The following is a 17,957-nucleotide window of genomic DNA, read 5'->3' on the forward strand; positions in this document are numbered from 1 at the left end:
TTTTCTGAAAAATCTAAAGCGTTTAGATGAAATAGGAACTGTGGTTTTAGTTAAATTTAGACTGAAAATGTGGAAATAGTTTAGATATACAATGCAATTTGCCTAAAATAAAGTATATTTTTATTCTTTGACATGTACTCTTAGTGCATGAAGTAACACTGACAACCATAGATTATCGTTTAAAGAGCATACTTTTTGAAATTTAATCCAAACAAAGCTTTGACTGTTTTCATTTTAGAACATGTAAACATACCAGTTATTGTGTGACAGTTGCATTACGCAGCTTATTTGTCACAGGCCCTTTCGTAATGCAGTCTATAAAGTTGTGCCACACAGATATTTTTAAAAAACATGGTTTATTTATAACGATCTAGAGGCTTTTATTTTATGTATCTGGGTTAAACTTGTAATTGCATCCTTGCTGCACAGACGAAAAGAACGAGGCATTTAATGAAGGATGAGAAAGAGAAAAAAGAATCAAAGGATAGAAATCTGCATTCCTTCTCTTTTATCACTTTCATCCTTGTTTACGTTCTGGAAACTTCTTCACTGCAGCAGATATTCCTGTTCACTTCTTTGCCACTCCCTCCAGTTTCGCTGTCTCTTTCCTTTTATCCTCCTTTCTGTCCCCTTTTCTTGCTGTGTGCTTTTTGCTTCTCACCAACATCCCCCACTCCTTCCTCTCCCTTAACACACGATCTTCTCCCTGCTCAAACAACAAATCGTTGCTGGCAACGATGGCGATGGATCAAGTGACAGGCTGTTAGTCTGCAGACCTATAGCCCGCTCCTCTAAGTCCTCAATGTGAAAATCTATGCTGGTGGAGTGCAGTTCATCCACAGCTCTGAATATGGAACAGCATTCCCTGTGTCTGCTTACCAAGCACATTACAGATGCTTCCTTGCAAGTAAACATAAATACGAGCACACCTTTGCATTATCACTCTGAAACCACACCCCAAACTGAGCCGATGATCAAAGATGTGAGGAATTTTTTATGTAGGTCATTGCAGAACTAAAGTGCCCATGTTCCTGAGCAATAAAACAAATTATCAAAAAATATCTAGTATAGTCTTCTGTGTTTCAGATATATTTATTTTTAGTTGTACCTGAAATATATAAAACCCTACATTTATTTTGTGCAACTTGGGAGTCAAAGAAAGCAAAAATTTATCCATTCTGATTGGTTGGAAGGAAACGTATATCTTGCTCTGATCTAATAAGAAAAAAATCAAGTTAAAGTTTCATAATGCATAGTTTATCCAACAATGTTAAACTCTAAAACTTTTCTAGTTTATTTTTTACAAATATAGAAAAATAACGGTTCCCATCATAAATAATCTTCCAATACTTTCAGACAATATGAGAATTTTCAGAGAAAAGCACAAACAGCACTGACTATACCTGACTTTCACCTTGTTATGCAGTCAAAATGGTAAACACACTGTTCTAGACTTTTGCAGAAAAACTATTCTATTCATTGTTACACCTTTCCTTATTCCCTATTACTTCTTACCTAGCTTATTATTTGAATGTCCCAGAAAATGCTTCTAACTAACCAAAATACTGCTACAAATGCTCTACAAGAATTCATTGCAGAAGTTTTGATGTAACTTAAATATTTTTCCTTAGATGTATGGCTTTTAATACTAAAACTCACTGTTCCATAAATTCCCAATAGTACACTTTCATTTCAGACTAGTGTTGTTCACTGAGTTTCTAAAACCAGATCTTTCAAGTAAATTGTTGCTAATCCAGATCCCAATAAGCCACAGGTTTAATTAAACCAACACGCCCAGCTAAATGACAGGCATTGACCTCCTCTACTCTCTTATAACTGTTGATGTACTAATGAATTGATATTTCTAAAAGCTTTGTCTTTACATGCGTCTCTTGGTAGATGTAGTTTCTCAGTTTTTCTGTCTTGTCTCCTAGAACCAAGTCAATAAGGTTTGATTCTGAGTTGTTCTGCTCAAGGTCTCTTCTTGTTCAGCAGGATCTTTTTCCTCCCACGGCTGCTTGCTGCTCTAAGAAGGAAATTCTTTTTCCAAACCAATGTTTTTTTGTTAATGCTGATTTGCTTTACTGAACTTACATTCATGGTCTCTTTCTCTGTTCTCCTTCTTAAGAAAGTTTTGTTAACACAAAAAGGGAATCATTCAACCACATGGAAGCAACTCAGTGCATTTAGACATCTAGACATGGTGAAGACAATCTGTAGATGTCAGAATCAGAATAAGGAAGAAAAGAGATTTAAGTGATTTAGAACAAGACAAGACTGTTTATCCCAGATAGGCTGGTGTGAGTTTTTCAGACACTGCTGATCTTCTGGGATTTTTCGAACACAACCATGTCTGTCGGTTACAGAGAATGATCTGAAAAAGATAAAATGAGCAGCCTTTGTGTGAACAAAAATGCACTGGTGTGTCAAAAGTCGAAGAAGATTGGACAGACAGATTCAAGATGATAGAAAAGCATTTGCTCAAACAACCAAGGCAAGCAAAATATATTGCCTAATTCTTGTTAACTAGGATCATGAAACTGAGTCTTCAGTTCACGCAGGTTCTCCAAAATAGGACAGAAACTGGTGGGTTGCAACATTCATATGGTAGGGTCAGAATTAGAATCAGAATATAGCATAAAAACCATTAAAGAATGGGGTTGTATTGTCTTATATCAGCAGTTCAGGTGTATTGCTGTGAGCTGCCAAGAAACCTTGCCTCCATTAATCCAAAGAACTTTGATTAATACAATGGTGTAACCAAGCATTGTTTCTGACTATGTCCACTCCTTTTAAAACCAAAGTTTAAACATTTTCTGATGGTTACTTCCACCAATAAGACAAGACAATGAGTTCAGTGTAGCATAATAGTCTCGACAATCACCATATTTCAAACAAATGGAGCACCTTTAGTGTGTGGAGGAATTGGGGATTCATATCTCATATCTTAGAGGCTGATACGTGTCAATACCAACCAAAATCTTTACAGAATATTTCAGACACCTTTTTAAATCCAGGATTTAAGTCAATTATGAAGACAAAAAAAGGTTACACATACAATATGCTTATTAGAAGGTGTATTAAATAAACATGCCAATTAGTGTTTCACCTAAAACAAACATATTCAGATTATTGCAAATTTGTAAAAAATTATTTTAAATGGTGAAGTTTACATGCCGTCACTTGACACAACTATTACATTTCTGAAGTGAAATATATTCCCCATAAGACATTTCCCAGCTCTATTCCTGTGAAAAACCACACCACAGCTCTTAACAAGATGTATGTGAGTTCTCGACTCCCAGTCTGAGCCCGAGATGTCCGATAAGCTTTAACAAACTTGTACCACTTTTACAGGTGAACCACAAAGGACGGCTCATTCACAAAGGTCACAAGCTAGCACAGAGCAGCCATTCATGACCGAGACACTCAACACATCCGAAAGTGGAGCAGAGGAGGACCGGCTTGAACCCGCCTCCCTTCTGAATTCTTAAAATCCTGCTAAAGGTTACAGAGCAGCTGAGAGTCTGTAGGTTCCTCTGAGACAGACAGGAAGAGAGAGAATCATAAAAAAAAGCTGGCAAAAACAGAATCGGAAATATAAGGAGACCTTGACACTTAACCTGCTTTTATTAAAACCTGTGTACTTGAGGCAAAGAGGATAAGATGTACATATATCATATAGAATAGCTTATGGGAATCAATTTTTTTTATGTAAGCTTACTGAAACACAGAAGGGAAGAAGGAGAAAACACATGGGAAAACAGGCAAGAAAGTTGAAAATGGGGAAATAATTAAAAAGGATGGAAAGATGGAAGATGGAGAGACTCAAAGGCAAAAGGAAACTAGGGCAGAAGCAGGAGGAAACAGAATGCTGGTGTTCTTTAAAGTTGAGCCATCACTAAGTCCCTGATGCCGCATGCCGGGACTCATCCTGGCCAGTCCTGCCTCGTCCTCTGGTGTAATGGTACCTTTCAGCGCTTCTCTCCTTTACATCCATCTGTCTCTCACTCTGCCAGCTCCCACATTCTTCTTTCCCTCAGTTGTTCACATGAACAATATCTCTTCAACTCCATGCAGTGTGGCAACAGAACAAGAAAGAATGGGATTAATATTTTACTTGACTCACTCGATGCCCCGTCTCATCCTTTCAGTCCTGCAGTTGTGACTCGTTGAGAGCATATTTACACCTCCATTTATTCTCTTTCTCTGTTTTCCTGTCTGCTTCCTTTTCATGTTCTTCTAAGGTCTGTCTGTCTTCATCAGTTTGATTGGAAATAGCTCTCCTTGGGGTTTTGATCATGTTGCCAAGCGCCATCTCAGACCTGACTTATTTAGGCAGAAAAATAACAACAATGCAACCATTTGTACCCACCTTGGAACCATTCCCTACCTGCTTTCACATCTGAAACATTAAAGAAATGTTCGATGATCTAGTCATTGCCTACTATAATGAATAAAAAGGAGTCTATGCATAACAAGACCTCACCATATTTCCCTGATGACCAGAAATCCCATTGAAATCTTCCAGAATAAACTGGAGAGTGTCGCTCCAATAGATGGATGTCAGGCTTTCCCTCTTGAATTTGCAAACTCAAGGGCCGGTGTCCTGCAGCTTTTAGATGTGCCTCTGTTGCACCCCACCTGAATAGTATAATTAGGTCATTAGCAAGGCTCTGGATAACTTATCTACACAAGGAGGAGGTAATTAAGCCATTTTATTCCAGTGTTTTGTACCTGTGGCACATCTAAAAACTGCAGGCCCTCGAGGACTGGAGTTTGACACCTGTGATTTAGTTCCCCTTTTAAGTAGTAATATGTAGATTAGAGTTTGTATTATTCTGACAAGAAATTCTTAATTCTAAGGAATATAAAGAAATCTCCTTAAGTTTTTGTTGAAGTTTGGAAACTGATCGATTTATAAACATTAATTCAACCTGATGCAGTTTAAACTTCTTTAAAAGTAATGTGAGTTAAGCTGCAGAGCACAGTCTAGTTTACATGTGCAAACACAGCATAGGTCTATTGAGAGCCACATACATTTGCACAAGTAAACAACCTAGATCTAAAAAAAATATACTGTTCAAAGCAGGAAGTCAGATAACTGTATGTGTTTCATTAACTTATAAATTCTATATTTATTTCTGTAAAAAAAACTGAAATTTATCATTGTCTGAGTCAAGATTCTGCCTTTCAACAACACTTCTGAGTAGTTTTGACAAGCGTTTCATGTGTTATGCATCCTGATTTATAGAACGTTCTCTTACTTAAAACAATCCCAGAAACAGACTTTCTCTTTCACTTAAAATATTCAAATAAATGCAGTGTTAGGCTGAATCAGCCAATAGTGAATCTAAGAGGAATTTTAATGCTGTTTGGCTGATGTACCCAGATTAATTTTCATATCAAAAACACTATTTAAAATTTGGTACCCACTTACTCTTTACACCTTTCTCTTAGATTCAGATCCTCTAATTCCTCTTATATCTTGTCATGATTCTTACCCATGACTACAAAGTTGCATTTCTTTCCTTGTACTCCGGACATCACAAGGCAACTGAATATGTTGAAATTGCTGCTGCATCCTGTCACAACATCCATATGATCACTGAGTTACTGAGCAGAGAAAAAATCTCCTAAAGCAAAACTCAACACTGTCTGGAAGAATATGAAGAAGTGTTATAAAAAAAAATATGTTCAATAGATTAAAGGCTAGGTAGGCTTAGTGAGATATTTTTCAAGTTTCTAATATCAAACAATTCCTTAATCAGATCAAATTACAATTAAAAGTAGAACTGAAAAGGGAAAAAGAAAGAACTCATTATAATCTCTTTTTATGGAAGAAAAGTCTTGATTTGTTTTCTGGCTGTAGTTTAACATTTTGCTTAAAGTTTCAGTTTCCTCCAGGAGAACTGCCTGGTACAGAACTGAGCTAATGTTTTTCTTTCTACTGTTTTGTAACAAACATGTGAAATTTTAACTCATGTTTTCCACCCTAGCATATATCAGCTTAAAGGTGGATATGATTCATTCATTTAGTATTTTGTCAACAGCTGACCTTCATTGCATCAATGCGAGAAAAAGCACATGCTCTTTGCTGTCATAAGTTTTTATAACACACACACATGCCAACACACACGCCACCTTAACCTAGTGTTGTACTCAAGACCAATCCAAAGACAAAAACAAAGCAAGATTTTAAGAAAGACTAAATCTAACTCAAAACCAAACCAATAAGAGGTCATTTTGGAAACAATTGTTAAAATTGTAATAACGTAGTTGTTGCTACAAATGTTTAAAGAAAATCTTCCTGGGATAACTAATTAGCAAGCTAATAATCAGAGGGCTCCAGACAAACTGGTTGCATTAAACTTTTCCAGTTCTCTGCCAGAACATTTAGATGAACCCAAATTTATATCCAGACTCAACTACCTGAAAGTGGTCTATCAAATCAAACAAGAAATGTTTTAATATCTGACTAGGATAATCTGAGTAAACAGAGTTTTTCAAATGATTATTTTCATTTTTTTTATTTAGAAAAACATTATCCAAACCAACCTGGTATTAGGAGGGCATGGGGGGAGTGTTTGCTCCCTTCATCAGTATTGCTGTGGACAGGTTTTGGCCCATTATTCTTTGCAGAATTACTTAATTCTGCCACACTGAGTGTTTGAAGTCGTATAACAGCTTTTCAGTTTAATTCTGACCTTTGACTAGGTCATCAGGTTGTTTTGGATGGCTTTTTTTGCCTTTATGCATCAAATAAGCACTTGAAAACTACCATTACTCAGGCTTCTCATCTCTGGTATTAAAACTGGGTTGACCCAAAAATAGAAAATATTTTTTAAAGGGTCAAATACGTTTTCATCCAAATTTAACGTATATGCTCTAATACAACATATCAAAGTATCTCCTACTTTAAGACAATATACAAAGCAGTTTTGCAGCCAAAAAAAAGCACATTTGGATAAAACAGTCTCTTTTTTTATCAAATGGGAATTGGGAAATCATCTGCTCCTAAAACCTAATTACTGTTGAACAGAAATACCCAGCAGAGTCACTTTATGGCTCCATATGTGCTCTTACTAGAGATTTAAATGACATTTGTTTTAAATGCTTACTGAAAGCTGCTACAGCCAGGATAAGTGTGACCACAATGGAGACCCAGGAGACCCAGAGAGCTTTCTTCCTGTAGTTCTGAGCCTCTTGGGGTTTCAGGCGCATGCTGCTCTCAAGAAGACCTGCAAAGAGAAAACATACACAAAGAATGTTACAGGGACGCTTCTGTTTTTCTTCGTGTGTGTTCAAGAAAGTCATGATTTTCTGTCACTTTGTGATCATATCAGGCGCCCTCAGGAAACGTAAGAAATGATTCAATCTATCCATCTCCTTTATACAAGAAAGAACGTTTGTTTGTGGGAACAAATGTTCATTTGATTGACTGACAGTTTGATAGTACTGTAAATCAGAAAATCAGAGTTGAGTGTGGGATCAGTTAAGAAATTATACCAACCTCTGCAGACTTTCAAAATATATTAGAGTTCACCTGTATAAATCTATTATGGCATTTTTAATCATCCAGCCATAATGTACCTACAGTATGGGAGCCATATTAGTAAGAAAGAGACAAGAAATGTGGCTTCAGGAGTGTCCAAAGGTTACACTTTAGTTGCAGGTTAATTTGTGATAACACCCTTCTGAGATCAAGCAGAAACCCACTGTCCAATTAAAATGTTACAGGATGTGTTTCTCTGTATCTCATATATGGAAATATGGAAGTATATATTTCCATATACATATATATGAAAATGTAGATTCCTTTTTCTTTTGTAAAAATACAAGAAAGAAATGTATTATGCATTTTCCAAATTGAACCGCTTATGGTGGCAGGGGTTACTTTGGTTCTGATTTATTCTTTCTGTTAACTTTTATTGATAATGGACACGTTTGAGAGACATCAAAAGCAACTTTCCATCAAAATGATCTCATTCCAACTGAGAAATGGTCTGGAAATATTATAGCTTTGGGATTCTTTTTGGTCCAGCAGCACCTGACCAGCTCAAGTAGATGAAGTAAGATTAGTCCTGCAATATGACAGTGACCCAAAACACACCAGTACATCCAGCATGAAAAATTCACTGGTAGGGCAACATTTCCTTAGACTGGTAGATGGCCACAAGAAGTGCCGAGTTATTTTGTTTCAAATCGTAGCAATTTGGAGATAACATTTCCCTAAAACAGAACATACATTTATGTTGATAATCTTTGTTTTCTTTCCCAGCAATGAATTGGTGAAAATAAAGATTGGACACCAACTTTTGAACATTTCCTTTGGAAGAACTTAATACTTGATGGGGTGTCCCCATAAAATATTCATGACTGCACATATGGTGCTCAAATGGCTTTCCCAATATCGATAGTACTTAGTCAACCCAAGGGGATCCCATACATGAAGTCCATTCTGTTCCCAGGCCCATTTTGTATCAAAATTCATTAGCTTTAATCTGAAAAACTTTAGTTGAACAGTCTACTAGAGTAAACAAAGATTTAGCTAATTGTTTTGTCCACCTATTGTGTTTGAGAAAAGTCCTTGCCTGAAGTCACAGACTAAATAGCCCAGATTCCTAACAGCCGGCAGCTCCGTGTCATGAAATGTGAGGATGGCTCTGCAGGGTCATGAATTATTCAAGAGCTTGAACTTTTACATCCAGGAGATTTTAATGCTGTTGGCTATCATTGTATCCTGAAATTTGTATCGCACATTGTTAGTGGAACCACGAAAACAGGACAAACCCAGCCAGACGAGTGTGGAGCTACGAATTTAAAACAAAACATTTCAATATGTGCCTTCCTTGAGTTAGAAAATCACAGAACACAGGACAGCTAGCAAGTAATGTAACATCTAAATAATATTGAGAGAAATGAAATAGAGTTTCTTTTGTTAAAAACATATTGATGAATAAGCATTTTCCTTGAGATGAAGTCAGTCAAAAAGCACCGGCAGAACTTTTACCCCCAGCAGCAGGATAACCTGCATCCAGAATCTCCATGGCAACCAGCAGTTGTACCAGCCGATAGATGTGGGCTGTCCAGATCACTTTGATTACTGTTTTTCTGTGTAACGAGCTCTGATGCAACATCTCAAAGCACATCACATTCATAAAACCTAACTTGATCTGCCAGCTGCCTGCTCGATAGCTGCTCATGCTTTGTTTTTTTTTTGTTTGTTTGTTTGGTTTTTTAATGAAAACTGTCTACCATCCACACATTATTGAATTTTATCCTAATTTTCTCTAATAACTGAATTGTCCCTGTGGAATAGTTCATGGGGTCAAAAGCAAACAATTTCTTAACCTGCATGTCTTATTAAACTTGCATTTTTTTTAATAAAGGTGATACATCCTTGGATAAAGCTAAATCAGTGCTGTGTATCATTGTTTATCATTCAGAAAGAAAATGTTTTCTGACAAAATGAAAACAAGCTGCATCATCCAAACTGTTGATACTGCTGGAGCACAGAAAAAAATTGCAATTAAAAATAATGAAACCTATAACTTCTGATTCTTTTTCTTATGTGTTTTGTCATTGTTGTTTCTTGTATAACCATTTTTTAGTTGAAGTGGCAAAAATACCTTCAATTGAGTGAAATACATAGACCAAAACCATAACAAATGTGGTCTGACTACAACTGTATATTGTTAGTCAAATTACTGGAAGTGTAGAATGACAAGTCAGGGATTTTAGTATGTTGGTGATTGTTCTCTGAGGCAACAACTTGATCAGCAAATAATAAAAACAGCCACTTTTTGTTTTGCTCTCAGGGGTCTTGCATTTTTTTTCTTGTCAGTAAACACATTTTTTAATTTTTATTGTATTTTTAAGAAAAAGTGAAAAAGAAGATGGATGAACGGATGGACAGACCGATGTGTAGCCAAAAAGACTGGATTTTTTAAAAAGTGATATAAAAATGTTGATCAATGTGAAAAATGAACAATGTTGACAAAAAAGTAGTAATTGCAAAAGTACCACTGATATCTGCAAAAGCCATTAAAGGCCCCCAAGTTTAGTGTTGAAAAAACAACCTGTTTGCTTAGATTATGTATTTTGGGAAAACAGAAAAATTACAAGAGACTCATCTGATGGCACTCAAATGATCTATCATTGTCTAAAGCTAAGTTTTGGGTTGTTCGATGTAAGAATGGAGGCATTTTTTGTAAAATTGTTGAGTCATGTTACGGTATTCGAACATGTTATTTTCCAGGCAAAGAAAATATAACTTTTTTTTATCAAATATACTTAAGTTATACTTCAAATAAAGACGCTGAAGACCTTAAATACGGACTTTATTATCAACCATTTGATCTAGACCATTTGTAACACCAACTTCTCTTCTTTAACTTATATAGACAAGATTTAATAAAGGTTATTCTTGAAATCTTAAAGACTATTTGGTGATAGACTCCACAAGGAAGCTGAAAATTCATTGAGAAGATATAAACTTGGTAAAATTTAAACTGTCCAAACTCAGCGTGTGTGTGCGTGGGTGTGTATGTGTTAGATAGGGGAAGTGAGACAGCGTGGTCAATCACTCTGCTCACATGATTCCTGGCTGGGAGAACAGACAGAAGGCATGTGTTCGACATCTCCTCACAACCCACATCTCTCTGTGACTCATGCACAGGTTTCTGCATACTCTTCTGAGCCCAAGCATGCATGTGTGTGTAGGCATTTTGTCTTTGTCACACCTTTACCCAAAATAAAAGAACATCAGGTCAACATGATGAATTAATTTCACTGAGACAAGAGTAATTAAAAAAACTCCAGAGAAGTTTGTGACATTGTTTACATTTCTGCAAAAATAAGAAAACTAATCAAAACCTTGATTAAAATTAATTTACCATGAATAGTTGGAACAATAAATAAGATTTTATTAACTGAATTTGCCATATTTATGTCAGAGGAATTTCTCAACATTGTTATGCTAAATTGTTTTTATTTGCAATGACTTCCAAAAACAATTGTGTTTACAGTCATATTTTGCCATATTGAAACCACAAACTCTGCCATTTTATTGGGATTATATGAGATAGGCCAACTAAAGCAGTGTATTATGAAAATGAAGAAAATTAGATATTGTTTTGCATCTTTAAAAAAATATCAACAAAATAGAAGAGCAGCAAGAAACAATCAGTTGTTGAAAGAAAGCTGCTGAAGAAAGTTTCCCTATTTATAGGTTGCAGCAGGTCATATAGAAGTCACAGTAGACATGTTCAGAGTGGATGAAGATAAATACAGAGCAATCCTGGAAGAAAACTTATTAGAAACCATAAAAGAGCTAAGAATTAAAAAAAAGGTTTGGTGTCAACCTCTACAAAGTATTGAGTTGATCTGATTTGTTGACATCTCTACTTGGTTTTGGAGAACTGACCACAGTTTCTTATCGAGGTTGCGATCTAGGGAGTTTCTTGGCCACAGGTCCAAATTGGCATTGTTTGGTCACCGTTGCTTTTTGACACGGATCTGGATGCTTTCTCACCTGCCCTGTTTAATCCATTTTAATTGAACTCAAGTTCATTTGTCTAGAAAGTCTGGTTTGTTTGTGGAGGTGTGAATGGATAATCAAACTCTGATGTGGACTCTCGTTCACCTAAAAGATCTTGGTTTGGTTCAAGTGAGCTCTGGAATGGTGCGAATAAACATGTGAATGCAAGCAGACCGGAGGCAGCTCCAGAAGCAGGTAGTGGACTATAACGCAGGGCATTCTGGGTAAGCACAACCAAAGCAAACCCTTGAGTCTCGTTCGAAAGAGAGAAATGGGTCATGGTCTTTTACCAAAGACAAAAGAGAAATCCTACAACCACTAAAATATGACACTACTCAACTGATGTTTACATTTTGTGAAGAAAAAAGGGTTAGGGTTTGGAGGTGAACACGTTTTTCAAGAAGTCTGGAATCGTATGACAAATGCAGAGGGAAAGCACACCGCTCCTGCTGAAAATGTACAAAAATTGCAATTTGGTCCCCAATCAAATCGAGTCTACCAGCCTGTCAGGTGTGAAAACACCCTCAGTCACACAGAGAAATCCACAAATAATCACCAAACTGTTCTTGGATCATTGGAAGACGCCTTGGATGACATTTTGATTCTTCTCCACTCATGGTACTGTTCTTGGGCAGAATTGTCTGCTTCCTTGGATAAGAAGCAAGACCACACATGGATTTTTACCAGATTATTCACTGCTGGACAAATAACGCTATTTTCTTTGGTGGCCAAATGGTATTTCAGATTTCTCAAACAATCAAGACAATTCAACAGAGAATATATGTTACACGAGTCTTCTGCTGTTCATCCTTCCACTTGCTGCAAAATCAAACCAGTCCTTGATGTTTCTCTTGCTTTCTCTGCTGCCACCAATCTGATTTGGTACTGTAAACTCTGCAATGCTGGCAACAACATTCTGTAGTTCCCTCCTCAGGAAAAGAGGCTCCTGGCTCTCGATGATCAGGAAAACTATTCTGAAAGCTGCAATATTTTTAGTGGCAACCTTTAGCTACAAGTTGATAATGGCTTCATATTTTTCTTTGGAGGGAGCTACTACTTTGTCACTCCGTTATATAAATTGTTCTGCTAATGAAATCGATAGTAGCAATTTAATCTGGAGCATTGCACAGCTTCACTCATGTATACAGTATGACTTTATATAAATTAGGTTAACTCATAATTTTTTGCCAGAGTGAAACTCTAGAGGAAATTAGTTTTCTCAGAGAGTTGATACCTTCTAATAAATCTCTTTGCAATAAATTAATTTGGATTTGATCTCTTCACAGGATAATGTAAAGTAATCCCAATGTTTGTCATTTTCAAATGGTGCATGGGTCAAAATAAAACTCTGTAGCTTGATGTAGTTTTTGAAATCCCAGTACAGTCAGATGGATATTGTTATTAAACAAGAATCTGCTATTTAATTATCATATTTTTATATCCCATATATTGTGCAATAATTGATCAGGGGTAAATATTTTTAGAAAATATAATCAATATCAGCTTCATCCAAGTTTCTCAGCTTGAATGAAGCTAGTAGTGTGTATACATTAAAAGTAACTATAATCAAAGTCTTAAATATTTAGTAATATAATACTGCATGAAGTTTAGGCCATCTAGCCTAAACCGAGAAAACCCTGCAGGTGAAGGGGCAGAGTCAGTCTTGTCAGATGTCTTAGATTTAGTAGGCACTATATTTTTCTAAGCTAGAAGTCTAAATAAAGAAAATCTGAGGGTTTGCTTTTCTTTTTAGGCGTCTGATGGATCGGTGGCCTGTCAGAGGTGTACCCTGTCTCCAGTGCAGTGTAAGATAGACTAAGATTCACATCTTTCTAATAGCAAAAATAAAACGGAGAATCGTTTGAGAAAGTTAAGCAATGTTTCAGCAGCTTTATCAACTTTAAGTAATCAATTTTCAAAGATTGCAGAATATTCTCAGTTGGATTTAAATCCACAATTTGATTTGACCATTCTAACAAATGAATATTTTAATTTAAATCACGCTGTTGCTATTCTGGCTTTATGGTGATGGTCATTGTCCTGCTGTAAGATGAACCTCCACTGTAATCTGAAAGTCTTTAACAGCTGGACAGGTCTTTTTCTAGGGACGCCCTGTATTTACCCGTCCCAATACAGAAAAAACATGACTAATGTCAACAGATTACATGAGCCTCAGTGGAACAGTGAAACCTCACCTAGTGGTGGTTCAGCAACAATTCACTCAAGTTGAAATTATTTGTCAAAAATTCACCTATTTGTAAATATTCTTTGCAGCTTGGGGAGCTGAAATTCCAAGCCGCAAAGCTGGCTTTACTGGATTTTATTTAAGGGTACAGGAGTAGAAGGAGACTAAATATAAATGCAATTGCGCAATTATCAGATTTTCATTTGTGGAAAACAACATTGAAAGCAATGCCTCGTTTTTCTTCCTCTTCATTACTATGCACCATTTTGTGTTGCTGTCTCACATTAAATCCCTTCATAACACATTGTAATTTGCAGTTAGATAAGGAATGAATGCAGATGCACTAAAGGGGTTAAGAAAATGCAAATGCAGGTGTGAGGGTTGGTCTGTGCATGTGACTGGTACCAGAATCCATCCTTAAGGGAAGGCTGGGGCTGGGTCCCTGCATGATTTCCACTGACACCTGCCGCTCTACACTCACATCCTAGGCTAAATCTGACTAAAATAGCTGGAATGAATGAATGAATGAATGAATGAATGAATGAATGAATGAATGAATGAATGAAATGCTAGATTAAATCTTTTTAAAAGCTTTAAACTCCATGTGTAGCACTGCTCCACTGTGAATCTTGCTGGTGTCTGACTATCATACATTATTCAAAGAACACACCGAAAATATCTGGCATGGATAAAAATAACCATCCTGTCTCCGTCATACGCTCCCCTCACCCCCCTCTTTTCTCTCTCTCTCTACCTCTCGCTCACTCACGCACACCCCAACACAGACATCCCACCCAAACAGAAATCCATCCATCCATCCATTTTCTGTTCACCCTTGTCCCTAATGGGGTCGGGAGGGTTGCTGGTGCCCATCTCCAGCTACGTTCCGGGCGAGAGGCGGGGTACACCCTGGACAGGTCACCAGTCTGTCGCAGGGCCAAACAGAAATCCAACAACTTTTAAAGCCAGTTAAATATCCAAACATAAAAAGTTACCTTCTCCGTCCACATTGTCAGTAATCTTCATCTCCTGGTTGACTGTGAAAGACTCCGGCTCTGTGGGGGTCTTGGCTTGCTGCTGCTGGTGGTTGGTGAAGCCATCCGCGGCGCACTGGCCGTTCCGCACTGTGGCCGGCCAGGGATCCACAACCGTCGGCTCCGGGACGGCGCAGGACTCCTGGGTCACCTGGTCTTCCATTGCTTCTGCTCCTGTTTTGTGCTCAGTCTCTTGGAGTCAGAGGAAAAAATGAAGATGAGGCTGGATGGAGGGGGGGAATAAAGAAAGAAAACTATTCACACCGGTCCGTTAGGTGCAGCGGCCATCCAGCGCGTCCAATATACCACCGGCTCCGAAGAGAGATTGAGAGAAGAGATGGTGATCAAGGAAGATAAGAGGTAAAATAAGGGTTTATCTCTAAAGCATGAGAAGAGAAGTAACTCCCTCGTTGAGATGTCAGCCGTGCAGGCTCAGTGAAGACCCCCTTGTCTGGCTGAAGCAGTAATTTATGGTTAGATGCGATGATGCGATAAGCTCAGGTCTGCTGTGAATCTGGCAGGCGGTGCCAGTAAGTTGGTTCCCCTCCTCCTCTTCCTCTTTCTCTCCTCCTCTCATAACTCGGCATCTGATCCCCGTTCTGAGGCAGAACTCAACCCTAATAAGTAATTATCTACTTTGGGTCATTTTGCATAGGAAGACCAGACAATTAAAATGATGTTTGGTTTAATATTTCTGGCTCCACGTCTGTAGGTTTCAATACACGAGCCACCTGCAAACCGCAAGTCAGATGGGAGAGTTTTATGTGCCAGCACAAACATGAGCCCTAACCAAACTATGAGCAGGAAACACAGAGTCAGCATGGAGCACAGCCAACCAAGAGGTGTTTGCGCCTCATAAACAACTCCTTATCTGGGTAGAATGCCACAAAATGTGCTACATTTAATCAAAAACTTATTTTTTTTGTTCACAAACTAAAGTCTTGTTATCTACTGTAGATTCATCACATAATCAATAATTCGGATTTTTTTTTTTAAATACTGAAATGTAACACAATCTCATGATTGCTAAAGAGATAAAAAGCAGCTGTACTTATGACCAATTTAGTGGAAGGAAAAATTGTGGTACCAAAGATTCACAAGAATGCACAACATGGTTACCTGCAGCTATTGTTTTGTAAAGCAAAGCCTATTTAATTTTTTTTGACAATATTCCAATACACCTACATAACAACAACTACAATGGAAAATGTAGTTTTGTAGAAAATGATGAAAATGATGTGATTTCTATCGTGTGCAAAATCCTTTTCAAGAGAAGTTCGTTTTTGCACACAGAATAATAGCATGAAAATCTTCTGTTGCTCTCACTTTAAATAAGCTTTTTAGTCTACAGCTTGCAAAGAGATATGAATCCAGTTTGACTCCTCCTGAGTAATAACATGACATGGTTTAAATAAACTTAACTTGTAAAAAAGGATAGTACCTCTCAGAATTTTAACAACTGATGTTGCTAAATAATAATGTAAAATATTTATACAAAAGTAGAACTGTCCAAATCAAACTAAGATTAAACTAGAAATAAATATTATCTTTACCAAACTTATCTACTGAAGTAAAGTTGCCACTTATAGTTTTTCACAACATTAATGTGGCAAATTCATGCACTGTTTTCAGAAAGTGAGATTGTATAACTGTGATATTATTTCCTAAGGTGTTGTTAGTGTAAATGTGCCTCAGCCTCTGCAGGAACTTTGCTTTGACAAAAAACAACAAACAGTCTCTGTCAGGGATTTGCATTCTTTTGTCAGAGGCATAAATGTATTTAATTTTGGTGTTTCTAACAACATATTGAACCATTAATTTTTCAGGTTTAAATTGTGACGCTTCTAAGAACATACTGTTCCAGCTGATAAGAAAAATGGTGGCACTTCCAGAAGCCTCAACATCACCTCAAGTCCAAACAAGAGGGTTGAATCTCTGAGACTAGATGTATTCCAACACACAGCCAGGTGCTTCCCTAGAAAAAAAACAAGTGTAATACATTATTTCTGATAAGAAGACTGTCCAAGTATTAAGCCTGATCATGCTAAAGATGTTTACGACTACCAAACTGGTTTCTCTAAAATTGTTTTTAATTTTTCAGATTAGGAAAGGATGAGAAATTTCTTTTAATTCGGGATAGTCATGATTCTTTTGAACCTTTTATAAAATACATGCTGAAATGTCTTTGTTGCTTAGCAGAAAAAAACTATTTAAATGAGATTCATAAAAGGACAAAACAAGTTTGAACATTTGCACACGATGAAGGATTGGATGGTTTTATTTGTTGGCAAGTTCATTTTCATTTGCAAATTAATTCAAGTTCTCTAAAAAAGCTAATGCCAACAGCAGTTACAACTAATTAGCATTTTTGTGATTTCACAACAATAATAACAAGAAGAACTGGCAAAAAAACCCCATCAAAAGATAAATCCAGTTAAAAAAGAGAGAAAAATGCAAATTTATTCTACTTGAGATTTAAATCTGACTCATGCCAATAAAAATTTTGGCTTTTAACAGAATTTGCTGACCGCATTCAATCTCAATCAAATTCATTTCTGAATCACCTCCATTTATAATGATAACTGTGATTCAGTTACATACTGTGCAGTTTAATCCTTATTAAAACACAGTGAAATCTAAGGCAGTTGATTACATAAAGTTCAGGGAAGAAAGCAAAGCTGATTGCAGCATGTGGTAACAGTGGAAAGAAATTTCTCCGTTTACACTAAAAGGAAATTTTTTAGGACCTCCCACATTTTTTTTTCTTTGAATCACTTTCCTTTCTTATAGGGCAACAACAGGGGTTGTCTCAAGAAGGGTATCCAACTTAAAACATCTGCCAAGTCTGTGTGCACGCAGCAGTGGAAATGAGGAGACCATTGTTCTGTGGCAACCCAGTGGAGGGAGATGCCGCAACAACAATGTCAACAGAAGCTCAAGTCTTTTTCAGTGATGTTTGGTTTAACTTCCAACAAAGTGAGATGAGTCTCCTGTACTTGAAGACTTATTGTACAGTACAATGAACTGATTTAAAATTATTCTGAGACATCTTTAAACCCATTACTACACCCCTATTTGGTTTCATATAGATTAGAGTATAATTTTAGCACTTTTAAGTAGAGCTGTTCTTATTTGGCTTTCATTTTCTGGTGAACACACTGGTTACACTAAAAAACTAACAGCAAAAACTTAGTTT

The 17,957-nt window shown here is 36.9% G+C and overlaps 1 protein-coding gene across 1 annotated transcript in view; it reads right to left on the reverse strand.

Annotated features, from left to right (window-relative positions):
- LOC114148136 (transmembrane protein 163-like) overlaps nucleotides 1-15,302 on the reverse strand; it is a 55,125-nt gene extending 39,823 nt beyond the window's left edge. Inside the window, exons 1-2 of the mRNA XM_028023143.1 lie at nucleotides 14,723-15,302; nucleotides 7,122-7,241 (exon numbers count right to left, since the gene is read on the reverse strand). Coding sequence (XP_027878944.1) covers nucleotides 7,122-7,241; nucleotides 14,723-14,924 — 322 coding nt within the window. The 5' untranslated portion in view covers nucleotides 14,925-15,302. The remainder of the gene's footprint in view (nucleotides 1-7,121; nucleotides 7,242-14,722) is intronic.
- Between the last annotated feature and the right edge of the window lie 2,655 nt (nucleotides 15,303-17,957).

This window comes from Xiphophorus couchianus, chromosome 7, assembly GCF_001444195.1.
Source record: "Xiphophorus couchianus chromosome 7, X_couchianus-1.0, whole genome shotgun sequence".
Taxonomy (NCBI): Eukaryota; Metazoa; Chordata; class Actinopteri; order Cyprinodontiformes; family Poeciliidae; genus Xiphophorus; species Xiphophorus couchianus.